This window comes from Diabrotica virgifera, chromosome 7, assembly GCF_917563875.1.
Source record: "Diabrotica virgifera virgifera chromosome 7, PGI_DIABVI_V3a".
Classification (NCBI taxonomy): domain Eukaryota; kingdom Metazoa; phylum Arthropoda; class Insecta; order Coleoptera; family Chrysomelidae; genus Diabrotica; species Diabrotica virgifera.
In genome coordinates this window covers 86,473,562-86,501,447 of record NC_065449.1, presented here as the reverse complement: position 1 = coordinate 86,501,447, position 27,886 = coordinate 86,473,562, and the positions used below count along the sequence as shown (strand labels likewise).

At 32.8% G+C, this 27,886-nt stretch overlaps 2 protein-coding genes across 4 annotated transcripts in view; one reads left to right on the top strand and one right to left on the bottom strand.

Moving 5' to 3' along the window:
• LOC114328884 (zinc finger protein 239-like) overlaps positions 1 to 22,008 on the bottom strand; it is a 44,532-nt gene extending 22,524 nt beyond the window's left edge. For 2 of the 3 annotated variants that reach the window (XM_028277856.2, XM_028277857.2), the window contains exons 1-3: positions 21,841 to 22,008; positions 14,756 to 15,022; positions 2,588 to 2,683 (exon numbers count right to left, since the gene is read on the bottom strand). In XM_028277856.2, the coding sequence (XP_028133657.1) occupies positions 2,588 to 2,683; positions 14,756 to 14,963 (304 nt within the window). In that variant the 5' untranslated portion in view covers positions 14,964 to 15,022; positions 21,841 to 22,008. Of the gene's footprint in view, positions 1 to 1,379; positions 2,684 to 14,755; positions 15,023 to 21,840 lie in introns of those variants that run through there. The other variant, XM_050655380.1, reaches the window with a different exon arrangement.
• Positions 22,009 to 22,027: 19 nt separating this feature from the next.
• The window catches only part of LOC114328882 (39S ribosomal protein L46, mitochondrial), a 40,555-nt gene continuing 34,696 nt past the window's right edge, over positions 22,028 to 27,886 (top strand). The window contains exons 1-2 of the mRNA XM_050655381.1: positions 22,028 to 22,135; positions 22,189 to 22,442. Of these exons, the coding sequence (XP_050511338.1) occupies positions 22,043 to 22,135; positions 22,189 to 22,442 (347 nt within the window). The 5' untranslated portion in view covers positions 22,028 to 22,042. The remainder of the gene's footprint in view (positions 22,136 to 22,188; positions 22,443 to 27,886) is intronic.

Sequence of the window (27,886 nt, the reverse complement as noted above, 5' to 3'; positions counted from 1 at the left end):
GGTCGGAAAATTGTTTAAACAAATTTTTAAACGAATTCAAAACATCAATTTTTTCACTTAGGACATATTTGTTTTAGATTCTCTGGATCAACCTGAGCAAAAAAGGTCTCTTGTGATTTTTCTATAAAATTGACTGTTGTCGAGTTACATGCAATTTAAAATTTGAAAAACGCGAAAATGCCCATTTTTAAGGCTTAATAACTCGATTAAAAATTATTATTATGAAAGTCATAAAGTGACCAACTCAAAGTTTAAAGCCCCCCCCTCCAAGACCCTGAAGAAATGTTGGTCGTTATTTTATTACTATTATTAGTAATAATTAAAAAAGAGCGCTAAGCACGTATTGAAGCGGCCGTCTGCGAGAGAGATGTACATGTACAATTCATTGTACGTTTTAAAAAATATCGATTGGAAGTCAAAAATACGTTTTAAAAAAATAAAAAAGGAATTTTGAGATTATATGTTTTGTACACTCGACCTACGGGTCTATAAAAAAATAGATCTGTTTTGTAGAAGCCTCATAAAGTTTTTAAATTAATTGCAACTTAACTAAACAAAAAAAAAAAATAGAAAAATTTACGTTTTTGTGGGGGCAGGGGGAGGGGGTGGTGGGCTAAAAATGCGATTAGTCTTATTTTTTAATCACATATAACGTAGAAAAATGAAAAAAATATTCAGGATGTATCGATCTCAAAAAATATCATTAAGCCCGCAAAAACCCTTACATAACTTAAAAAACATGGTTTTTGGGGGATTTAAAGGTGTTTTGCCCAATTGATAATCCTAAAATACTCAGTTATTTCAAATTATACATAATCTATTAACAAAACCTTGAGTTAATCTATGTTGCAGTCTATAAAATGGAGAAAATCCCCAAAAACCCCCTAAAAAACAGTTTTCTTGATTTTTCAAGATGGCGCACCTGACGGAAAAATCTGAAAAAAATCAGAGAGATAGCTTTTGATAAAATACACAACATGCAAAAAAATTGGACCTGCAGCCCCCTCCAAAAAAAAGTTATAGGTTTTAAAAAAGTTAGAAAAAAATTTGAGGTTATGTACACTCGACCTACGGGTCCATAAAAATGTACATGTTTTGTAAAAGTCTCAGCTACACGTGTGAATTTTTTGAAATTTTTAAATCAATTGCAACCCAACTAAAAAAAATTAAATCTAAAAATCTACGTTTTTGGCTGTGGGGGGAGGGGTAAGGGGGTGGCGAGCTAAAAATCCGCGTTATCTCATTTTTTTAGTTGCATAGAACGTAAAAAAAATAATAAAATTGAATTCTGGGAGTGAGGGCATTTTGCCTATCTTAACGGGGGTACCCTTTTGTATTTTGACAGCGAAACCCGATTTGGGCTTCGAAATATTAATAAATTCATTTTTTAGTAAAATTGTGGCTTATTTCCGATAGAAAATACTTAATTATAAAAATGCCACAAGGAAATAGCTTCAGAACAACAATAATTTTGCATTTACACCTACGGGACGTTGGGATTTCTTGTGATAAGAAGGAGCCGCTGTCGACTGACTATGACTACCCAGAATATTGGTAATAATTTAAATTTATAAATAGATGGGGAAAATGTGCCATATTTTGGAAGACAGATGTACGTAAAAGGAAAACCAATTGGTTTTGGGTTGTATCTATAAAACTATGGTGTGTATGTATAAAATTAAATGCCCGATTGCTCAATTTATTGTACGCCCTGTGCTCTCTACGACAAAAAGATGAATACTGTCGTAAAGTGTGAAAGCAAGATGAGCAGGACAAACAGTCGTACGACCATCTGTCGACACAACCAAAGTCATATTGTCTGAAAGGAGCGTAAGGCTTTTCACCAGTATGTGCTTACAAATGCTGTTTCATATTACTTGCTACAGTAAAGGTGTTTCCCCAGTATGTGTTCGACAATGCCTTCTTAAACTGCTTTGCTGGGAAAAGTGCCTCAGACAAATTTCACACTGGTAAGGTTTTTCGCCAGTATGTGTTCGCACATGGTTTTTCAAATTAAATGCTGTAGTAAATGATTTCAAGCATATTTCACACTGGTGACGTTTCTCCTCAGTATGTGTTCGCAAATGCGCTTTCAAAGGAGTTGCTGTAGTATATGTCTTATAGCAAATTTCACACTTGTAAGGTTTTTCCACAGAATGTGTTCGCAAATGCCTTTTCAAATTACCTGCTGTAATAAATCTTTTAAAACAAATTTCACACTTATAAGGTTTTTTTCCAGTGTGTACTTTCTTATGTGTGATCAAATGGCCCAGCTGAGAAAACTGCATAGGACAAATTTCACACTTGTAAGGTTTTTCCCCAGTATGTGTTCGCAAATGTGTTTTCGAATCAGCTTCTCGAGTAAATGTTTTAAAGCAAATTTCACACTTGTAAGGTTTTTCCCCAGTATGTGTTCGCAAATGATATTTCAAATGACTTGCTGTAGTAAGTGTCTTAAAGCAAATGTCACACTTGTAAGGTTTTTCCCCAGTATGTGTTCGCAAATGTGTTTTCAAATTACTTGCTGAAGTAAATGTCTTAAAGCAAATTTTACAATTGGAAAGTTTTTGTCTATGAACTGTTATACTTTTATTTAATGTGGTGTCTTCAGCACGTTGATTTATTTGTTGTTCTTTGTGCGATCTTTTTATAGTTTCCATTTTATTGTTGATTTGGGAAAAACCTAAAATATAAACCAAACTATAATATGATTTTTTACTGCAAAGAATTAATTAACAAATTCAACAACAGGAATAAAAACAAATAAATATATAAGAAATAAAAATACATATGTAATACAGTAGACTCGCGATTATCCGAGTCTCGTTTATCCGAGCCCCTCGGTTAACCGAGGCAAAAGTCATAACTGGTGAGTTATAACCTTCAACCTTGGCGCAACATCGACGCCTCAAAAAGAGGAATGAAACTTACGCAATAATCAATCAAAGACTTTTTTCAACAGTAATATTGGTAAGGTAAATCTCTTTATCTTTTATAGACCGTACTGTATTAGTTTTGTCATTAAAATATCCACAGTTATCATTATTTACGTGTTTTTCTATCAATAAAATCAATCTCAGTGTTAACCGAGTTTTTCCGTATCCGAGGTAGTCACGGTCTCAGTTACCTCGGATAATCGCGAGTCTACTGTAATAAACAATCTACAACATAGGCGAAGAAATAAAGCATTACACCTCTAACTTTTTAAAAGTAAGACGGATCGTTATGAAACCTTTTGCATTCGATTCGGAAGAGTTTCAGAAAAATTCTTGACCCTTAGCATGAGGGACAAATGAAAATTGCATTGTTGTAGGTGGAAAATGTATTTTCCAAAGTGCATCTCAAACTGTTAAAGAAAATAAATATTCACAACTCGGAAAATAATCATGAAATGTGTTCAATTCTCATACTCGGGGGGTTTTTGAGGTCGCTGAACAGGAATATCCGATGGGCGAAGCTGTAAGAGGTACCTGGTATCCCTGTAGGCACGTCGTATCCTGGAGTTTTATGGAAATGCATTATGAAAATCATTGAAACTTGTATTCCAGACGTTTTGTGATGTACTGCATCTGTTGTTGATCTGCCTTTTATGAAATCGCATTGGTATTGTCCTATGATATTTTTTTTTCATTCGTTAATGTTTTTGTATTATTGACGATAATATTTTATGGGCAACGTGTAATAGTGTAATAGCTCTGTAGTTCTTACACTCATGCTGGTCTCCTTTTTTATGGATCGTTATAATTTGTCCAATTTCCCACTCGTTCGGCATTGTCTCCTCTTTCCATATTTTCTTAATAGGTCTGGATCCCGCGTATGAAAAAAAAGTTGATTAATAGCAAGCTGAAAATTTGTTAATAGCTTAAGGGTGTCTAGTCGGATAAACTTTGATATATGGGAACACTGGAACAGGGGCAGTTTTAATTGTGGAACAGGTTAAAAATTTGGAACGGTCAGACCACGAAAACGGCACATTTATTTTGTCCGACAGAACAGACTTAAACTCTCCGAACAGAGATTAAACTCTCATGCAAAAATCAGACTGTTATTTATCACCTGTCATAATTCCTGTCATTTGACATATTCTACATGTTCCACTCATTAAAACGCCCATTTGGTGGTAAATAGCAGTCTGATTTTCGCATGAGAGTTTAATCTCGGTTCGGAGAGTTTAAGTCTGTTCTGTCGGACAAAATAAATGTGCCGTTTTCGTGGTCTGACCGTTCCAAATTTTTAACCTGTTCCACAATTAAAACTGCCCCTGTTCCAGTGTTCCCATATATCAAAGTTTGTCCGACTAGACACCCTTAAGCTATTAACAAATTTTCAGCTTGCTATTAATCAACTTTTTTTTCATACGCGGGATCCAGACCTATAACTAACTCATGTATTTTTTCATGCAATATGTCCCCTCCGTATTTTATTAGTTCTAGATTTATTCCGTCCTTCCCAGGTGCCTTTCCATTATTCCTCTTCATTAGTATGTCTTTTACTTCTTCTAATGATGGTTCCTGTGTGATCGTTTCTTCTTCGTCCGCTTCTTCTATTTCACCTTTTATAACTGGTTCAATTAGTAATTCTTTAAAGTGATTTGTCCATATTTCTTTATATTCTGTCTCTTCCTCTACAATTTTACCTTGTTCGTTTTTTCTTGTTTTTAGTTTACCTTTGAATGTTCTAGTTTTCTTTTATTTTATTATAGACCAGGGCTTATCTGTGAAAAAACGTCTATTTTTGATGTGAGAGATGGCATTCGGATTTTTGCAGATAACGTTAGGTAACACCTTAAGTAATAAGAATTGACTTATGCTCCTTCTCAAATATGCCAGGAACATTAATAAAAAAATTAAAATATTTAAAAATTTCGAAAAACATCGATTTTTTTCTACTTTATTTGCTTATAACTTTAAAACGATTCGATTTGGAACAAAGTCGTACAAAAATAAAATAAAGATAATTGAATTTTGTATGATATACGACTGGTTAAGAATGTCTTACAGTATTACCCTTTCTGCAATATAGCAATAAATACAAAATAAGGGGCAAAATACGCCTTTTGTTATTGAATGTTTTTTAACCACTTTTGTGGCACTTGGAACTTAGTAATTCGCTTAGAAAATTTTTATAACATACATAAACCGTCCACTAAATTTTATTAAAATCAACCTAATAGATTTTGCATAATAAATTTGCAATCTAAATGTTTTTAAAAAAGTTCAAATTTTTTAAAATCTTTGTGAACAAAAAGTAGACCATTTAGAAGTTGGCTAATTTTTTACATATAAAGAGGCGCTCTACCTAGAGGCACTTTACATAATTAAAATCGGTTTTAAGGGGCTTCAGCAATGTTTCAAAATTATAAACAATTTTTTGGCTTATAAACAAATAGCTTTGTTTAATAATAAAAAAATTAGTTTTTAGCAATGCAAATAATCAAAAATAGTATAATTTGAATTAAACTTTCAAATGCTGTCAGCAGAATTGCTATTTTATTTTTTAATCAAAAGTTATCCGGGTACAAAAATTGCAATTTTTAGATTTTTTGAAAGTTTAACCGCGTTTATCTCGAAAACTATGCATCCTACGAAAAAACTTGTAAGAACATTTTTTTGCTTAGAATTACCCAAGAAATACAAAAAAATGCAAATTTTATTTTGCAAAAAATCAATGTTATGTAATTCGTCAAGTTCTTTGTTTATAACAATCTTATCGACATCCGGATCAACTGTTAACCAAAAAATGTTGAAGATGTTGTAGATCAGGGGTTCCCAGCCAGTGGTACGCGTACCACTGGCTGCCAGTGCTACATTCCTTGAAATATCTCAAATACCAGATGTAGTGGTTGATATAATTTTTCACTTGAAATCTCTTCAAGAAAGTTTTAATAAAATATATCTCTAAGGATTATTTAAAACTTGACTGGATCAGAAATCCTTGTGCAGGAACCTCACAAATGAGTTGTAATTGCAGCAAAATGAAAGACAGCTTAAAAGATAAAAATCCTTAATTGACTTCTGGATCGGGTGTAAATTCGAGTATCCAATGCTCTTCCGGCAAGCTATGCTGTTTTTAGAATAGAATGGAATAGAAATATGCTTTATTATCACTGAAAATGTTTTCAATTTTATGGACAAAGCTTACATACAGTCAAAAGAAAAATAATATCAACAACAAATAACAAATAACAACTACAATTTAATAAAATTAGATAAATCGTCAATATACAGTAAATAAGATATAAAACCAAAGACAAAAACAATTAATAGCAAAATTTATATACATTGCAAATTGAAAATTGAACATACTTACAACAAATAAAATACAACATTAGGAAATGACAGTTTAAGCTACTGCGTTTGAAACCCAATTTTCTTAGTTATTCATTAAGAAATTCTTCTATTGAATAATATGGTCTTTTAGATAGATAAGCTTTTGTCAGTTTACGGAATTTTGGGAAAGATGTTGCAGATTTAAGTTGTAAAGGCAGATGGTTGTAAAGTTTTTTTGCGGAATATAATATAGATTTATTTACTAACTCAATGCATGGGATCGGTAAATAAATATCAAAGATTGAATTTCTGGTGGAGTAAAGATGATTGGGCCTTGCTGGAAAGGCATGAAGGTGTTTACGAATTAAACAAACCGTTTCTAGAATATATAAAGATGAAAGTGTTAAAATTCCGTGATTCCTGAAGTAACTTCTGCAATGTGTAGATCTTCTGAGGCCAACAGATACCTTATTGCTCTTTCTTGCAATTTAAAAATAACATCAAATTGAGCAGCTGTACTAGAACCCCAAAAAGGAAGATCATATCGAAGATGAGACTCGAATAACGAAAAATATGTTATTTTAGAAGATGCTAAATTGAGTTCCCTTGAGACAGATCTTATTGCATAGCAAGCTGAGGCGAGTTTCTTACTTAACGAATCGATATGAAGGGACCATTTGAGGTTGCTGTCTAAAAAAATACCAAGAAATTTTACAGAATCAACGGTACTAATCTGGCTGTTATTAAGAGGCAAAGGTTGAAGAGCTCCTTTATAGGATAATGCCACTGTTTTATCTACATTAAAAGAGAGTAAATTAGAGACCGACCAGGTCTTTATCGTCAGTAGATCCGAAGTTATAGTTTCATGAAGAGATGCTATAGTTGAGTTGCTCCAAGTGATACTGGTATCATCAGCAAAAAGAAAAATTTTCCCATCGATTTTTAAATTAGTGATGTCATTTATAAAGATAAGGAACAGAAGAGGAACCAATACTGAACCTTGCGGTACTCCACATACAATGTTTTTGAGACTAGAGTCAGTATCATTTGCTCTAACTAGTTGTTTCCTATTATTCAAGTAGGATTGGAACCAATTCAAAGAAATACCTCTAATTCCATAGAAATTTAGTTTTTTAATCAAGATATCGTGATTTACACAATCAAAAGCTTTGGCATAGTCACAGAAAACAGTGGCAGTATAAAGATTATTGTTTAGTGCTTGATAAACCTCATGTATTACAGAAAACATGGCATCAGTGGTACATTTATTAGTTAAAAAGCCGAATTGATTTTTAGATAAAATGTTGTAATCAACGATAAAGGACATAAGTTGAGTTTTAATGAGACTCTCAATAATTTTGGAGAGTACCGGTAGTAAGGCAATAGGTCTGTAGTTGCAGGCATTAGATTTTTCGCCACCCTTATGAAGAGGAATAATAATGGCTGTCTTTTGGCACTCTGGAAATTTACCTTTTTCGAAGGAATCATTAATTAGTGAGACGAGGATTTCCAACACATTTTCTGTGAGATTAGAGAAAATTTTTGTAGATAGTCCATCAGTACTACAGGATGATTTGCTTTTGATACTATTGATTGTTTGGGTCAGTTCAGAGTTATCGACTGGTTTTAAAAAGAATGAATTCGAGACCTTTCTTGAATTAGGGAGATAGGAAATGGGATCTTTTTGCGGCAAAATACTTAGATGATGTTATATTTTTACTCACATTAACGAAGTAATAGTTTAGACTCTCAGGATTTGGAAGGGAAAATGATTGAGCTGTGTGTTTTATTTCCAAGATCGTTTATTATAGACCAGGTTTCTTTTGCAACACTTTTAGAGTTTCCCAGACGATTTTGATAATAGGCTTTTTTAGCTGATTTGACAAGTTTTAGATATGTTGTCCTGTACTTCGTGATATATTCAGTTACACAAACATTGGTAGTAAATTTCTTGATGCATAGAAGTGAACGCATATTCTTGGCTGATATGCGGATACCTTTCGTAACCCAAGGTTTTCGATGTTTTGGCTTAATAGGAATTAAAGGAAATGCCTTATTGAAGATGCGGATAAGCTTATCTAGAAAAACACTGAAATTATAGTCCACGTCCATAGAAGGAAACTGCCACTCAGAAGTTAAGCATAAATTTTGGAATTTACGACAATTCTGGGCGAAAAAAATCCTACCTAAACGTCTGGGTTTTGAGGAGGGTTTGCTGAAGATGTTAAACTTCGTATACACTGCATCATGATCAGATAGTCCCGCATTAATAACTGTAGAGCAGACATCAAGGGGTGAGAAATCTGAGACAATATAATCGATTATGGTAGATGTAGATTTTGTAATCCTTGTAGGAGAATTAACGTGCATTGAGAGACCATACGATTCAAATATGTTGACCAGGGACACTTGGGTAGCACAAGCAGCAGCATAATTAATGTTAAAGTCACCGCATCGAATTTTTCTGCTTTTATGAGGCAGGTCATCTAACAAATTTAGCAGGTTCTAAAAAAATAGTTCCACGGTAGAGTCAGGTGATCTATAAATGCAAATAATGTAAAGATTAAGATTTTTATTATAAACTAAGGAAAACTCAAAGACGGATTCACTTAACAAAAAGTCGTATTTTGTTACCGGAGAAAAATCATTATTTCTAGAGATAATTAGGGTGCCTCCATGAGCCGAACTTGGACGATCATACCTGGCAATTGTGGTATATTTTTCTACAAAAAAAGGCTCGTTGACTTCAAGCCAGTGCTCTGTAACCGCAACTATCGGGGGAAATCCTAATTCCTCCAGAAACAAAAATAATTCATTCGTTTTATTTCTTATAGAACGAATATTAATCAGAACCATGCCAAAGTTGTCATCACTAAAATAATTTGAGGTTTCTAGTCCCTCAGAACACGTCGTGTTTAAAAATTTCGCTTTGGAGAGCCAGTGGAGTAATAACTTCGGTGGCATTCCCTTGACTTTTGTAGGTGTATAATTCTTTTCGAACTGAGGTAGGACCTATAAGCGGCAAGATCAGCTTCCACTTCCGCTGGACCAATTCCGTAGACATGGTTAAGTTCTAGGATAACTTTTCGTAGTTCTTCGGTCTTAGTAGGTAGTCCTTCGGAAGCCAAAAAGAGTTTCACGCTGGTGTTGGTGTATCCATCATAAAATACAGAAGAAGGCTGGTCGTGAAGAAAAGCAAGATGTAGTTTAATTGCTTTTAAGATATCCGGTTCCCTTAATCTTGCAAGAAGGTATCGACTGTTTGAGTTATTAGTTAGTCTAACTCTTGGTGGTGTTAAAGGATCAAAATTTATGGATGGCTCCAAAGTATCTTTCTTAATAAAATTGATATGGGAACGGAAAGGCTCTTTGGATTTGCAAACTGTGATGGCCTGCTTGTCTGTAAATATATTTGTGTTTTCAACATCATTTTTGTTGTTGCTTGGAATGGTAATTGGATTTTCCAAGCTAACCGGGCTTCTGATGTACTTCGGATTCATATTTTGTTCAGATGAAGTCTTTGGTTCAGAGTATGATGATTCTGTGGACCATTTAATGTTGACACCAGGTGGCCAAATTTCCTTATTAAATAATAAGTCGATGGACGTTTTTGATTTTATGCCTATTTTGAATGAGGAACCAGTTGCTGTGTTGGCGTCTTGAAGTAGGGCGTAACATCGAATATATTCCTTAATATCTAGCCTCTCTTTAATGTAGTGAACTATGTACTTGAATAGGGGTGTAAATTGGGGTTAAGTTGCTAATAACGACAAAGTGACATCTATCTTCTGCAATTTTTGATTTTTTGACTGGACCAGCTTCGAAATGAGTGTCTTCAGTTTGGGTACCTGAAGTGGCATATACTATGTTTCTCTTCACTACCTCTTTCTTCGTTGGTATAGCAGGTAGTTTGTTTGAAAGGTTACTCATTTGATTTGACATTTCACTTATGTTTGAAGAGAGCCTCTCTAATCCCAATTTTATCTCAGATGAATTTGAACCTTGGACTTAGACTTTAATTGTGTCAGTGGAACAGCCGAAAAAAACTGACGATATATTGAAGATATCTTGTTCCATCTGCCTTATCGATTTTAAAAGATATTCAGGATTTAGCAGCTTATTTAATTTATGGATCTCGTCAATTTTTTTTGTCAGATAGTCTAATGTGCCGTCATTTTTGGTTAATAAATCATATGTCTCGATGAAAATTGGCAAATTATCATTGAGTTTTTTGTGACTTGAATTATGGCGTCAAAATTCTCTTGTGGTATTTGATTTTTTGATAAATCGTTTATTTTTTCATTTAAACATCTGAGGCTAGGAGACTCACATAAAGAACAGAAGAATCTTAAATGACAATTTTTTGGGTCCAGTAGAGTTTTTGCCGTTTTGATGCCATTTGTCACTAGTTACTTGTATGAGACTGGTTTTATTGGACTATTGTACCGGGTGTTCCAATAAGAATGGCTCTCGGACATATCTAAGGAACCGTTTATAGTACAGCTTTGAGAAAAAACATTTTATAACAAAAGTTATCTCGGGAAAAGCCTGGAAATTATTTTCATAATTGTAGGTTCACCGCTAGAGGGCGTAATTGAATATCAAAAATTAAAAAATCTAAATTTTACAAAATTTGCCTAATGAAAGTGCACTGGAAATCCGACAATCGTATTCTTCATAAAATTTTGCGCCTATTTGATATTTCACAAGTTTAAGTCTACCTTTGCAAATAAGATGTGGGGATGAGTGGGAACCTTGTTATGAAAAAATAGCTGTAAGTCCGCTTCTGCTAAATCGAATTTTGCAAACTTGGTCTTGTTGAAAACAGCTCTTTTTCGTCAATGTAAGTTATAATTTCAAAGTTATAATTTCAAATCAGCTTACTAAGTAATATGCCAGCTAGGAGGCGTTATTTAATTTTTTCCGGAAAACTAGTTTTCTTTGGAAAATATTAAATACAAGTATACATTTTTAGTCCTATATTAAAAAATTAGACCAAATTAGCAACAGAATAGCGGAAACTGAATGTTGATACCTTTTTTCTATCTCGAGATATCTTACGAAACGTGTAAATTTAAAAACGTAACTGTTACTGTCAGCGGTAAATGAAGTTAAAGAAAAGTAGTGTGCTATGGAAAAAGCAAAGGAACATTTTCCAGATATCAACGTATATAATGGGGATTTCCAACGCTTCTCAGTTCTTTCGAACCTCTGTCATATGTGGTACATTAATATTATACACGAATTATACGATGTTATGACAGAGGCTCGAAACAAATGAGAAGCGCTGAAAAGCCCTATTAATTAGAGCAACAATAAGACAAACAACACTAAAAAAAATATAACGAATAAATAAAAACAACTATTTAGTGATGACCTAAATGTTCAAATTGTTGCCCATCATTTTCGATGCAAGCAAGCATTTACTTCTTCTAGAGTAGATTGAACAGCAGTCTCAATTTCTGCTCTCGAAATGTTGTCTCGAGTAATGTAGTAAATCGATAATGATGGGCAACAATTTGAACATTTAGGTCGCCACTAAGTAGCTGTGTTTATTTCTTTGTTATATTTTGCGTTGTTTGTCTTATTGTTGTTTTAATTAATTATATTTATATGCGTTAACATCTGGACAATGTTTCTTTGTATTTTCCAAAGCACACTACTTTTCCTTAACTTAGTTTACCGGTGACGGTAACAGTTATGTTTAAAATTTACACGTTTCTTAAGATATCTCGAGATAGAAAAAAGGTATCGACATGCGGTTTTCGCTATTCTATTGCTAATTTAATCTAATTTCATAATACAGGATTAAAAATGCATACTTGTATTTAATATTTTCCAAAGAAAGCTAGATTTCTGAAAAAAATTAAATAACGCTTCCTAGCTGGCATATTAATTATTAGGCTGGTTCGAAGTTATAACTCTTACATTGTCGAAAAAGATTTGTTTTTAACAAGACCAAGTTTGCAAAATTCGATTTAGCAGAACCGGACTTACGAGTATAACCATTTTTTCATAACAAGGTTCCCACTCACCCCCACCTCTTATTTGCAAAGGTAGACTTAAACTTGTGAAATCAAATATGCGTAGAATTTTAGGAAGAATACGATGATCAGATTTGCAGTGCACTTTCATTAGGAAAATTTTGTAAAATTTAGATTTTTTAATTTTTGATATTCAATTACGCCGTCTAGCGGTGAACCTACTATTATGAAAATATTTTCCAGGCTTTTCCCGAGACAACTTTTGTTATAAAAAAATTTTTCTTAAATCTTTACTATAAACGGTTCCTGAGATATGGCCGAGAGCCATTCTTATTGGGACACCCGGTATATACATATTTTTAAATTAAAATTACACCATAAATTGTTTCTTAATAAAAGCTTGGAAAAGTGAATGAATAATGGAATATAAAGTTATATTAGTTATTTAATTACAGTAAAACAAGCCAATGGACTATGTTTCTGATAGTAAATATGTTTCTAAAGAAATTAGGATCGGGGGAGTGGCTTCTTCCATTCCATGACCCCTCCTCCCGATGTTTGGTGGTGTCCTCCAAAATCTTCAAAATATTTTAGGTGGTGTGCAGTTGCTAAAAGGTTGGTTACCCCTGTTGTAGTGTACATGATTGTTGATGACGTGTCGGTTCTTATTTCACTAAATCAAGGCGTTGAGGGTTACTTGCGAATATTGCATTACTTACTTTATAGACGGAGAGCTAGAGCCGAAAAATCATCTTCATAAGTAATATGGAGTTTTTCCTGTGAAATGTGTCCATTGTATATTGACAATTATAACCCCTTTCAGGCTGACACCTCAGTGGATACAGAAAGTAGCAATAAGGGATGAAAGGGGAAAGTCAGTGCAGTCATTAAAGGTTCTCACCACCTATTCTGTTAAACCTCCATCGATTTGCATGAAAATTGGTGCCTAGTTAGAGCATACCTCAAGAAATAAAACTGATTTGGTGCCAACTTGCACTTTTACCCCTGTGGTGAATACCACCCCTTCCCGCGGGTGAAAACAATTTTATTAAAATAACCCGACAAATCGATAGAGGGACAAATTTTAAGTAAAATTTGTTATATCATGTTATTAAAATAAATCAATACTTTTTGAGTTATTAAAGATCAAAGATTTGTCTATTTAAGAGCATATGCGTGAAGTTACGGATGATAAGAAGAACATATTAATTAATTGTATGTTAGTAAAATATTATTTTTATATTATTTTGATATTTAATTGAATTTTTTCTATCAATATAAACTGAATATGTCCAGAAACTGGGGGTGTCCGTGTCCAATAATGGGTACATTTTACATATTCGAATACACTTTTACTAAATTTATAATATCGAAATAATATAAAAATAATATTTTAGTAACATACAATTAATTAATATGTTTTTTTATCATCCGTACCTTCACGCATGTGCTCTTAAACAGACAAATCTTTGATCTTTAATAACTCAAAAAGTATTGATTTATTTTAATAACATGATACAACAAATTTTACGTATAATTTGTCCCTCTATCAATTTGTGGGGTTATTTTTAAAAAAATAGTTTTTACCCCCGAGAAGTGGTGGTATCCACCCCCAGGGCAAAAGTGCAAATTGGCACCAAATTATTTTTATTTCTTAGGGTATGTTCTAACTAGTCACCAATTTTCATGCAAATCGATAAAGGATTAAAAAATAGGAGGTAAAAACCTTTAAAGACTACACTAACTTTTCCCTTTCATCCCTTATTGCTACTTCCTGTATCCACTGAGGTGTCAGCCTGAAAGGGGTCATAATTATCAATAGACAATAGACACATGTCACATGCCAAACTCCATATTACTTATGATGATGATTTTTCGTCTCTAGCTCTTAGACTATTACAAGTAATTGTTGAACACATAATTTAAGAAGTGTTATAAACAGCGCAGTGTGTCTTTTTTAAAGCTGAACAAGCTTGGATAAGAAAACTATATGATGAAGAAATATCAGTAACACATTTGGGGGCAGTGATTTATCAGATGCAGATAATTTATCAGACGATTTTACAACAATTATAAAAAAAACTTAAGCTTTATTTTTGTTTGTAATAAATATTTGTGCAAGTAAGTACATATGGCTCTTTTTTATTATTCATAACTTGACATCAACTTATCCTATTTTGAAACCTCAAACACTGAAGTATTTCCCTAGACCGGTGTTATTCAATGGTAAGTATAATACAAAAGATTGCACCATATCTCTTCACCTGCTCAGGCGGTCTGATGTAAAATTTAGCTGTAAAATACACCCGTAAGCTCACATGGTCCGGCAAGATCACAGCACAGTGAGACCAATTAAATGATGTTTAATATTGTTATGAAAGATGTATTTGATTTCACTTTAGTATTAGTTCAAGGAAATAATAAGACATGCAAAAGCTGCAGCTAGCAGCTAGCAAATGTATCTTGTCTCTACTTGGTGTCACACTCATGATTAATTCTCACCTGAATCATCTTCTTGTTTTTCCTTCTTAACATCTGTTATATCTACTTCTGTATGCAACTCACTCTGCATATATTGTAGGTCTGCACTACTAAATCCTTTATCATATTCCTCAGGTCCAGGCTCTTTCTTAATTTCTATTTTAATATCCATCACATAGTCTTGATCTAATTTTGTTGTGGTCATTTCCCATTGTTTTAAAGAAATCATAGTGGGAACATAAATACTTATGAAAATCACATATATCCTATCATCTCTGAACAAAGAAACTGAAACAAAACAATTTTATTAAAGACGCTTCAGTTTTAACTGCACAGTTTCAACTGAACAATCGAACTGTTCGGTTAAACTGACATCCATATGGTCTACACACGTTCAGTTTTATCAGTTGAAATAATTTTTCGGTTGAAGTCACATGTTACCAGCAGAGTCACCATGGTTTAATCGGATGATGCTGTAGCAATTATTGGTCTATTGGGCATTTTGGGAAAGAGAAAACAAAAAAGAAAAAAAAAAGTGGTGTAAACATTGGTTATTAAAAAGAAAACAATATTCGCATGACAATTTACTGAAAGAGCTCAGAATTACTCCAAAAGACTTTTTAGGAATACAGGTCCAGCGATTTTTAAAGGGATCATAGCCAATACATGTATTTCGGCTCTAGGCGGCTGGCCAACAAAATATTTTCAAATAATTATTATATTATACAAGTCCAATACTTCAGTCGACTGCTGGATTCTGAACTAAGCTACGCAAATGCAAAAGCCCGCCTACGTTTACCATTTCAGTCTGTTTTAAATCAGCCGAACGAGTCTAGAGGTGGGCTCTAGGTGAATTACGATACAGTGATATTTTATTCATTGTGATTTTTGTCTGTAACTGAATCAGTCATTGTAAAAACAATACATGTTACAATGTGTAAACTTTTAAGGAAACGTAAAAATATTTTCATTAATAGTTGGATATTTTATATAAGTATTATGGGTTATAAATGAATCTTTCTGAAAGGCAAAAAAAGTTTAAATGTTTATGTATAGATTTATATGTAAATTTAATGGCGTTGAAAAGCATCGTCATGTTACCCAAAATATGGTCTTAGATTGTTTTCGCAATGACCGATTCAATTGTGATTTAACAGAGCAACGAAATATTCGTATGTTAAACTCCTAATAAAAAGTGTTACCACTATGGACCATAAAATTCTACACGTGTTATTATTTTGTTAAGGTCACTATTACAAAATTGGGTTTGCTATTAGAACGCATACCATGCCATTAGTGCCAAACAAAAATAGAAAAATTTAGTAGTTTATGGAACGTTTTTATATAAGTGGATGATAATTATGCATCATGCAATATTTGTAAGATAAAGCTGTCTTATAAAACTTATGCCCGGTTGCACCAACACATCTTAAACTTAAGTCGAGAATATCATAAGAATTAATATAATATAATTATAATATACTACAATAAGAATACCATAATATAATAATAGATATAATTGATAATAAGGTAAGAATCTAACATTATGGTGCAACGTAAGTGATACTCAAGGAGGCCCTATCTATAAGTAGGGCTTAGCTAAGCTGGAGCTTAAGATCTGTTGGTGCAACCAGGCATTAGAGAACTTAGAAAACAAAATTTTAATACATTATTGTTTCCTATAATGCACAAAATGTTAAAGGTGGTACACAAAATGATGTGAAAATAAAACATTTTGGATGCTTTGCACACACAATAAATAAACTTTATTGTTAACGATGGCTTAAAGGATGAGGAAATCAGCCAAAATTTAACTTAAAAAAATGATTTTATTGGCGTTTCGACTTCTACCTCAGATGTTGTTATCAAAAGTGATATAAGAAAATCATTAAAAATTTAACCAAAATAAAAATACCATTAGCCACTTTAAAAGAGTTCTACAAGCAACTGCTAAACTTTTAGATTTTCAAAAAATCCAAGAAACGGGAATCCTCTCAAATTACTGCAAGATGTTTCCACATGTTGTAATTCGACATTTTATGTGTTGGAAAGATTTATTCAGCTAGAAGAAATTGTTAAGGCTATTGTAAGCATAATAAATATGTACGTAAACACTAGTTCAACAATGTATGAGTGGAATTTTATTAAACTGTTGATAAACTGTCGATTTCAACTTTTATTGGCAAAATAAGGTTTCGACTTAGATATATAATAAGTTTCGAAAATAGAATCGCTCTTATTGCAGAAAAACTTGGAATGGAACAAAAAGATAAAGGATTTACGACTCAAATTTTATTAGAACATGAGAAAACATCTGCAGATCCGGATGATATTATGGGATCGCAGGATCAGCCACGAGGCACTACAACAAGCAGGGCAATAATAGAAATGCAAAGATTGAGGGAATGCGATCGGTTGCCGCGAAATGAAGATTCGTTAAAATGGCGGAGAGAAAATAAATATATTTTTCCTTAATATGCACAAGTAGCTCAAGAACGCCTTAGTGTCATTGGAACATCAGTGCCTTGCGAACGGTTATTTCCAAAGCTAATCTAATTATTTCTGATTGAAGAACTCGAGTTAATTATAAAAAGGTTAAAAGGCTGCTATTCTGAAATTTTAATTTAAAAGTAACAAATAGTAACTAATCAGTATTTGTAGCAAATACTGGTATTTAAAGTTTACTTTTTATTTCGTTTTTAAGAGGGTAGGCGCAAAATTTCGGGACAATGCTTTTTAAATGCATTTATTTCTTTCGAATTATAAAAAAACTAGTAAGTATTTTTGAAAAATTTAAACGCAGAATAAAAAATTACATAATTACCGAGTGCTGAAAGTCCCTGAAAACTTCTATAATTTGTGTTTTAATAAGTTACAGCGGTAAAAAAAGAGAAAATTGAGTGTGATTTTTAATTTCAAATATCTCATTCAAATGACACTTTGTTTATTCTAATGGACTTTCGGCCCTCGATAATAATGTAATCTTTCATTCCGCGTTTATATTTTTCAAAAATACTTTTTATTTTCTTAAAATTCGAAAAAAATGAATGCATGGAGAAAGTATTGGCCCGAAATTTGGCGCCTATGCTCTTGTTATATTTTCTAATAACAATTAAGACAATGAAAAAAACATCAAATTATTTATTAATGCAATATTATTTTCATTACAAAAACTACTTTTTGAATACAATTATTTCTCATTCTAACAGACCTAATTTTATATTCATGACCTAGACAAAATAATAACACCTGTTGAATGTTTTTAAACATTTTTAATTAGGAGTTTAAAATACAACAATTTTGTTGCTCTGTTAAATCACAATCACAGATAAAAATAACGATCGGTTACATGATTGCAAATACTTCTAGCCCACCTCTAGGTCAGAATCAGGTATTAGGACCGGTTCCTATTATTAAGGGTCCGCATCACGATCGCGCCAAGGAATAGAACCGAACCGACGTGACTACATGCAGAAGGCGATTGCAGAATTTGCAGATCCTTCTAGCTTTTTGTGCATACGCGGTACGAATAGATTATTTTATTTTTATAAGTTTATGGATACGTACCTATTTAAAACATATTTTTTCACCTAAAATATTGTCTGAAGCTATTTCTTTGTGGCGTTTATGTAATTTATTATTATTCTAAATACGAAATAAGCCACAATTTAACTTAAAAAAATATTTTATTAACTTTTATTTTGAACGTCGTTGTCAAAATACAAAATATTAATAAATTAAACAAAAATGTTGTTGCTTAGTAAAAAAAATCTTCTAATAATTGCCGGTATGAATGAGTTAGAATAAATTATATTATTAGAAGAAATTTTTTTACTAAGCAACAACATTTTTGTTTAATTCAGCGGTTCTCAATCTTTTTGTGTCATGTACCACCAAATACTTTTTATTATTTTTGGTACCACGTAACTTAAATACATATCTAACTAGGTGGTCAAATTAACTATAATAGTGGTGCTGATTTTGGCTGTTTTTGTGTTTTGCTATTTTGTGAAGCTATTTCTTTGTGGCGTTTATGTAATTTATTATTATTCTAAATACGAAATAAGCCACAATTTAACTTAAAAAAATATTTTATTAACTTTTATTTTGAACGTCGTTGTCAAAATACAAAATATTAATAAATTAAACAAAAATGTTGTTGCTTAGTAAAAAAAATCTTCTAATAATTGCCGGTATGAATGAGTTAGAATAAATTATATTATTAGAAGAAATTTTTTTACTAAGCAACAACATTTTTGTTTAATTCAGCGGTTCTCAATCTTTTTGTGTCATGTACCACCAAATACTTTTTATTATTTTTGGTACCACGTAACTTAAATGCATATCTAACTAGGTGGTCAAATTAACTATAATAGTGGTGCTGATTTTGGCTGTTTTTGTGTTTTGTGTACCACCTCAAAAAATGAAATATACCACCAGTGGTACATGTACCACAGATTGAGAACCGCTGGTTTAATTTATTAATACTGTGTATTTTGACAACGACGTCCGAAGTGGAAGTCGAAACGTTAACAAAATCAGTTTTTAAGTTAAATTGTGGCTTATTTCCCATTTAGAATAATAAATTACACAAACGCCACAAAAAATAGCTTTAGAACAATATACATAATATTATGTATATGCCAATCATCATTATCCATAAATAGATACACATGAAATATTTAGCAATATAAATATTAAAATAAATATTTTAGGTTAAATTATATGTTTTAAATACATATCCAAAAACTTATAAAAATAATAACCCATTCGTACCTCGTATCTGCAATCGCCTTGTCTGTGCATGTAGGTAGTGGGTTTGGTTCGGTTATATTCCTTGGCGCGGTGCGGACCCTTAAGTCCCATTATCTACTTTCGGCTCATTCGGCTGGGCTCGCTATTTTAGTAAACTCCTAAAAAGAGAGATAGAAGTAGGAGGTTCTAGTCTTCTAGTTCAAAGATATTTTCTACATGCCAATGTTAATGTTGCTATGATTTCTGGTTTTAATGTCTGGAACTTTTATATTGGTCCACTATCTCAAATGCAGTTCAAACATTGTGTCTTAAGAAGCTATGTTCCATATTTCTTTAATTTATACTGTATACATAGTACATTTATGTTGTATGTATGTACGGAACATATCGCAGGTTGTGTGTACAGTGATGCGAACACTGGTGTGTCTCCTCTTTAACATAGCTCTGGAAAAGACATATACAAAACCCTTATACAACCAGTGTTGACATATGGATCGAAGGAATTGACTATCTCCAAGGCAGATGAAAACCTTCTGCTTATATTTGAACGAAGGATCCTGGGAGGAATATTTGGTGGCATCTGTGCAAATGGTGTTTGGAGGAGGTACAACTATGATGTATACCACAGATATAAACAAAAATTTGGTGGTAAACACATAGTATCTCTTATAAGAATAGGAAGACTAAGATGAGCAGGACATCTAACAAGATCACAGCAGAACAACCCTCCTAGAAAAATCCTTATGTCACAACCTGTGGGAAGTAGAAATAGGGGTAGGCCAAAACTCAGATGGAAGGATGGTGTGGATGGGAGAAAAATAGGCGCAGCAAACTGGCAACGGTTGGCAATGGATAGGACCGACTGGCATAATGGACTTGGGAAGGTTGAGGCTCTTTCATAGGGCTGTAGCACCATTGATGATGATAACAGTAGAATAGATTAGAAGTAATTAGTATGTATATTATAGGACGTAAAGTTCTTTAAATACAGCCGTTGACATTTCGATCCACATCCCTTAACAATACTATAATAACTATTTAATAATGGATGAAAAAACATATTTGCATCTACTTGATTTAGTCACACCTATAAATTATCAAAGAAAATACAATTATGAGATTTTAACAGCAACACTTAGATTTTTAGCAACAGGAAGAAGACCTAAAATTTTCAACAGTAATATCTCCCCAAGCACTTTCCAGGATCATACCAGAAACATGTGAAGCAATATATAGTGGTTTGCGCAAGGATTAGTTAAAGGTATGTGATAGATAAATAAAACACACATTTAATAATTTGCAAAATTGTTTATTTATGTTTAAGTGGCACTTAGCTAATTTGATGTATCATTATGATACAATTGTTGATTATTGTTGATTATTAGATATCTCCGGATCGTAAGGTATACATATACTAGAACAACTGGTAAAGTCTGTGAGTGATTGTGCAAATTAATGTTGTTCATGTATTGGCGACTGAATTAGAGGACTGTGTTGGTTTAAGTATTGTAAATAGATGTAGATGAGTATGAGTGATTTGGAAATATTGTCGAATGGGCGAATTTGAAAGAGTATGTGATGGTGTTCAACTACCCAATTCAGCCGCTGCAAGAGTGTCGTTAATAATTTTTTCCGCGAGAATACGTTGTGTTTGTAATGCAACAGCTTTACCAGAAATGTTGAAACAATCGTCAGATGGGTCAGCACCTACACAGTTTTTGCTAAACATCTTCAGTTTGAACTGCAAAGTTTTAACTGAACAGTTTTATCTAATTAAATTGCAATTCATTTGTCAGTTGAACTGTACAGTTTCCAGTTTTGCTTAAGGCGGGTTCTCACTTATCAGTTTCACTGACTCAGTCTGACTGATTCATTAATAATGAAAAATAAAAAGCGAACAATGGACTTATTGCAGAGGCAGGTGGATGACACAATATCTTGGATGAATAAATAGAGATTAACAATAAATCCTTCTAAAACAAAACTAATAATATTTAACCATAGAATCCAAGATCACTCACCAACTATAAACATATGCGACAATATTATTAAACCCTCCCAAACTGTTCGACTGTTCAGTTGAAACTGTGCAGTTAAAACTGAAGGTGTGTAGCGGCCTTAGACTGAAAACAACCTTCAAACTTTTGCCAGTTCACCAGTTGATATATTAGAAGCTAAATACTAAAATAATGTCATATTTATAATAGCTCTGATTTAGCTTAAGACAATAGAAAAGATTCTTTCATACATATTTTGATCAATAGAAACATACAAAAATAAAAATCTCAGGATTACTTATTTTTTTAATGATTTTAATCTGGAACCATGTAGTAAGATTTTTCAACACGTACCTATTTAGTTCTGTCCATTCAGATTATTATTATACTGGGAATAATTCACTTACATTATTATACTGAGAAACTTAGAATAATTTTTAAGTATTTTGCACCTCATCTATGGTATTTTGTTTTTGATAACTGTGACATTTAGATGAAGAAAAACAAAGAGTTAAAAAAAGAAGAGTTGAAATTTTTCATTATCCAGTTAACTAGTATGCGGAATCGACAAGGAAAAAAGAGTTGTAGAGTCTGTGCGGAATGCCGTATGGCCTACAAGGAAAAGTCCCTCCACATTGGAAATCGTAACGTCAGAAAAAGAAGAAAACGAAATCATACAAAAGATAACCTCTTTTATTTTAGGATTTTAAAATGATCAAAAAATGTTTTCAGTTATTACAGAATCAAAATAATATAAAGCAGATAATAAGAACAACACGAACTCAACCCGTTTCAAGTGAAAAATGGGATTTATTTGCTGCAGTATGCCTAGAACGAAAACCAGTAATAGGTCCACCACTAAATGATTTACAAAAGGACTATAAACAATTAATGAGTGATATAGAATTTGAAAGAAGTTTAAAATCTAATTTTGAACTAAGGCATGAAACTGATGTGTAAGAAATACTTTTTTATTCCTTATCTTTTTATTTTTTGTTCACAATTAAGTACATTGGTTTAGAAAGAACACTTCTTAGATCAGGCGAGACTCGGTAGTCTCTGGCACTTGGTTATTAAGGCTTTTGTACCATACCAGTGGCGTGCGGTGACTTTTTCGAAAGGGGAAGCGATTCAATAAGGATATAAAAATATTTTCTTAAGGGTCGAGGGTCGAGCCACTTTCCACCTGATAACACTCTGATGCGCAGGGGCTCTCTATCAGCAAAGTACTTAATTATGTGAGACGTCCTGGGTACAAGGACTCACACACTAAATCTGTGACGCGTGAATGCGTGAGGCAGTCTATTCCCGCTATTTCTAGTGACTAGTGACCTGTCATTGATCTGTATTGCTAGCTCGGGCCTTGCGTCCTCGCGCCTCGCGCCGGGCCCGGGCTTGGATTTCTAAAGAAGAATCCTATTTAAAAAAAATTAATACTCCGAGGCATTTTCCACAACACACAACTTTCTCTAAAATGACACTTATTTATACTCGAGGTCTATTCTCCTATCAACTTCAGATAATTGTTGAATGCAGTCTTTTTCAATGGATAATAGGGCTAACTTTCAAAGTCTGTCTTCACTTGTTGAATTTCTTTTAAACTCTTAATTTGAAACTTTTAATGCATCTTAAGACTGCAAAACTTCACATAGTGACTTGTTTAAACCAGTAGTTATAAAGAAATCCCAGATTTCTGGGTATATCTTTATCATCAAGTATATTCAAATGGGAAATAAGCCACAATTTTACCTAAAAATGATTTTATTAACGTTTCGACGCCCAAGTCAGGTGTCGTTGTCAAAATACAAAATAATACTAAATAAATTTATATATACATTTATTTAGTATTATTTTGTATTTGGACAACGACACCCGACTTGGGCGTTGAAACGTTAATAAAATCATTTTTAGGTAAAATTGTGGCTTATTTCCCATTTGAATATACTTGATTATAAAAATGCCACAAGAAAATAGCTTCAGAACAATATATCTTTATCATTAATGCAGTTGTTTCATAAATGACAATTAACTGAGAATGCAAAGCTGGGATAACAAAAAATTTTCATTATTTAATCATAGTGAAATAAATTCCTCTGTGGGAAATTTTGATGAATTATAATTAGAAATATTAAGATTATATATAATTCTACAAATTTTAAATCGTTAGAATTTTGAAAGCTAGAATTAATTTGTTGTAGAATATTATCAAAAGGTCTCTTTGTTTCCTCTGTTTTCTCTGTCTCTCTGTCTCCGAAATTATCAATCTTCATTATTTTTCTTTCATGTTCAAACCCCATTCAGTTTTATCCCAAATATTTTTAAACTGGTCTCATTTTTTTAATTATCGTATTAATAAAGTCATCAATTTGTCTTATACAAAATGCAATACCATTTGATTTCTGTAAAATGTCAAATAAAAGGTCAGTAAAAGGAAAAATCTGCAAAAAATTTAAATCGAAATATTCTTTAAGCGAATGTATGTAATACCTAAGCACCCCTTAGTTGTTCTCTGCCCTTGGCAGCAGTAACAGTCGGAGCATCTCACTTTCGGGAAGGCGATAGAACAATCGCTTCCACAGGGTACCAAAATTCGCGCGACTAGTGGGCGCGGTCATTGAACCCTGACCAATTTTTAAACAAGACAACTGCATGACAAGCGGCGATTTTGAGATGCGCTTCTGTCAGGAGTGGACCGAATAGTTGAATTGTGTGCATATTGAGTTCGTTCATACGCAATTAATTTTGAATATTTTTCAATGCCTATTGCCTAGGTAATATGTAGATTACTTGGATTAGGGAAACATTTTTGATTTCTTATATAGACATATAAATAAAAGGCGGTGCTTCCCCGGCTTCCGTGGACCACACGCCTCTGTACCATACCTTGTTTTTTTCCTTAAACTGAGGCCTTAGCGAAGGCTAACTGTTTTCTTATTGGTTTTCTAGTTCAAACCTCAGTTGACCAATGAATTTCTGCCTTACATCACTTAGCACACATAGTACAAGTTTGGCAGTCTCTTCTTCCATTTGACACTTTTTGCACCATGGTTCATTCACCTTACCTAGTTTGTATAGGTGGTTTCTCAAAGAGCAATGTCCACTCACCATTTCAGTAACGCTTTTGATTTGTCGTTTATTGAGGTTCATCAAACTCTTTGAGAGTTTTTTTATCAATAATCTTGATTATTTTTTAGTCTGGATTTGCTCTTGAGTAGCCCTAATACTCTAATTCCTTATCAGCCATTGCTGAACCTTGTTTTTCTTAGCATCTTTAGTGATGCCTTAGAAAGGTTCTGGGCCTTCAAAAGTTTCTCTCGAGCCTTGTTTTGCCTCGTATGTGCTCGAACATATGTTCAATTTTGTGACTTATTCCCAATTAAAATAATAAATTGATATGACAAAGTATTAGTTGGTAGAATTAAAATGGTAAGTCTTCTGATTTATGCATTTAATTCAGTTTGTAAAAATTTTCATTGTAGTGTGCAAACCCTTCTGAGAAACAATTAAAAAGATTATGGTATTGTTTAAGCCACATAGATAGGTGTCAGCAAAAAAATCTTTATAAAGTGAATAAGGCGCATAAATCACAAGAATTATTGTTTTAATTTTGCAAATTGATACTTTGTCATATCAATGTACCATTTTAGTTGGGAATAAGCCACAAAATTGGCTTATTTTGCTCACTAAAATAGATGGATAGAGTTATTCGAAAAGGAACCAAGCGACAAATTCAAGAATATTAAGAAATACCACCAACCGATTTCTACTGGAGTATATTGAATATTCTAAAATATCTAAGCCCCAGAACAACTCCAACGACATCTATTAACAAGAACACCAAGCGCCAACAACAACGATTTATAATTTAAACTAAACTTCTAACATAATTTTCATTCGTGACAAATTCGAGAATATTTAACAAATTACCACCAACCGATTTCTACTGGAGTTTATTGAATATTTTATAAATATCTAAGCCCCAGAACGACTTCAACGACATCTATTAACAAGAACACCAAGCGCCAACAACAACGATTTATAATTTAAACTAAACTTCTAACGTAATTTTCATTCGTGACAAATTCGAGAATATTTAACAAATTACCACCAACCAATTTCTACTGGAGTTTATTGAATATTCTAAAAATATCTAAGCCCCAGAACGACTATAACGACATCTATTAACAAGAACATCAAGCGCCAACACCAACGATTTATTTTTTAAACTAAACTTCTAACGTAATTTTCTCCGAACTACTAAATAGGCGCTTGGTTCCTTTTCGAATAACTCTATCTAGATAAGAGACAGGTAGACCGCATACTATAATAGTAGCACTAGTGTTGGAAAATTCTCGAGAATGAAAATTAAGAGAATATTGCGTACTGCCTTCAATGGAACTGATATTGCTAATCTTTTTGCTAACCAATTCTCTTCCGTCTATACTAACCAATCCTTACATCCGCATGTAACCCAGATTTCACCTTTGGTTAATGTGTCTAATTATCACATTGAAATTTCAAAAATCTACGAAAAACTGTCTGAACTCAATACCAACAAAGGTCCTGGTCCTGATGGAATTCCCCCCACTTTCCTTAAAACATTCAGCTTCATTCTATCGCGCCCACTTTTTTATATATTTAATAAGTCTATATCAACAGGGGAATTTCCAGACTACTGGAAAAACTCTTATGTCACTCCAATATATAAATCAGGTCGAAAATCGGATATAGGTAACTATCGTCCCATTTGTATTCTTAGTGCTATTCCTAAAGTTTTTGAGAGCATTATTTCTGATTATTTAAGTTATGACTTCTCGCCAATTATAGGGGCCCAACAATTTGGATTTACATCCAAAAAATCAGCAGAATTGGGTCTCATAACATATGTTGATTTTTTGACAGATGCTCTTGAGAGGGGTTTACAAGTTGACTCTGTGTATACTGACTTTTCCAAAGCTTTCGACAAAGTTAATCATGAGCTCTTGATTCATAAACTTTATTTATACGGAGTTGATGGCCTTATATTGAAGTGGCTCAAGAGCTATCTTACGCAAAGATCGCAAATTGTCAGGGTTAATCATCACTATTCTCATACCATCTCTGTTACCTCAGGTGTACCACAAGGATCACACTTGGGACCTCTGTTGTTTAATATATTTATCAATGATCTAATACCCTGTTTCCAAGTAAGTGAAACTTTGTTATTCGCTGATGATTTAAAATGTTTTAAAATAATCACATGTGAGGCTGATTCACTTAGTCTACAAGGTGATATTGATCGCCTATCTAACTGGTGTGTGCAAAATGGTATGTGTTTGAATGCATCCAAATGCCATATTCTTCGTTTCCACCGAACTCATCATCCAATCATCTTCGAATATAGTATAAATAATCTGACCTTACATTCTGCCTCTGAAACTAGGGATCTAGGTGTGATCCTTGACTCCGCCCTTAGCTATAAATCACACATTTCCAGTACAATACAGAAGTCTATGAAGATGCTTGGCTTTATAAAAAGAACCACTAGAGACTTTACAAACATCTCAGCTATTAAATCTCTTTATTTCTCCCTGTTTAGATCACATTTCGATTACTGTTCCACAATTTGGTCCCCCTATTACTTTACTCATAAACTGAAAATTGAGGCTATCCAACACAATTTTCTGAGATATACTGCCACTAAGATGCATGTATACTATGACTATTCTGTATTAGAGCGCATACTGAACTTACCTCCTCTTGAGGTACGCAGAAAACAAAGAGACTTAATTATTTTATTTAAAATTATCAACGGGCTGTGTAACTGCCTCGAACTTCTCTCCAAAATATCTCTATTTGTCCCCAGTCGTTCGACTAGGCAGGTGCAAACCTTTTATGTCTCTTTTCATAGATTCAATTATTCTTACAACACATTTATTCCTAGAACTCTTCGATTAGCTAACTCATTAAATAACCTCGAAATTTTTAATATATCAGTTTCCCGCTTTAAAAACCTAATTTCTTCCCTAACTTTTTAACTTTTTAATATTTTCGGCCAGAGCTTTTGTATTGTGATTAGTGTTACATGACCTGTATGTATTAGATAACTTAAAACCGTTATACCTTGGAACATTTCCGAATTGGTTTAGGTGATATCTTTTGTTTGTAATTGTACTGACCTAATGTTATCTTATTCTTTTTTGTAACTGTATTACTCATAGAATTATTTTTCCTCAAACCACTTTGTTATGTTATATTACGATAATTTATGTTATATAATTGGTTAACATTAATGTTATATAATTGTATAATTATGTTATATAATTTAGAACACTGTAAAATTTATATCTGAATAGGGCTTGCCCGTGAATAAATAAATAAATAAATAAATAAATAAATAAAAATATTCTCGAGAATATTC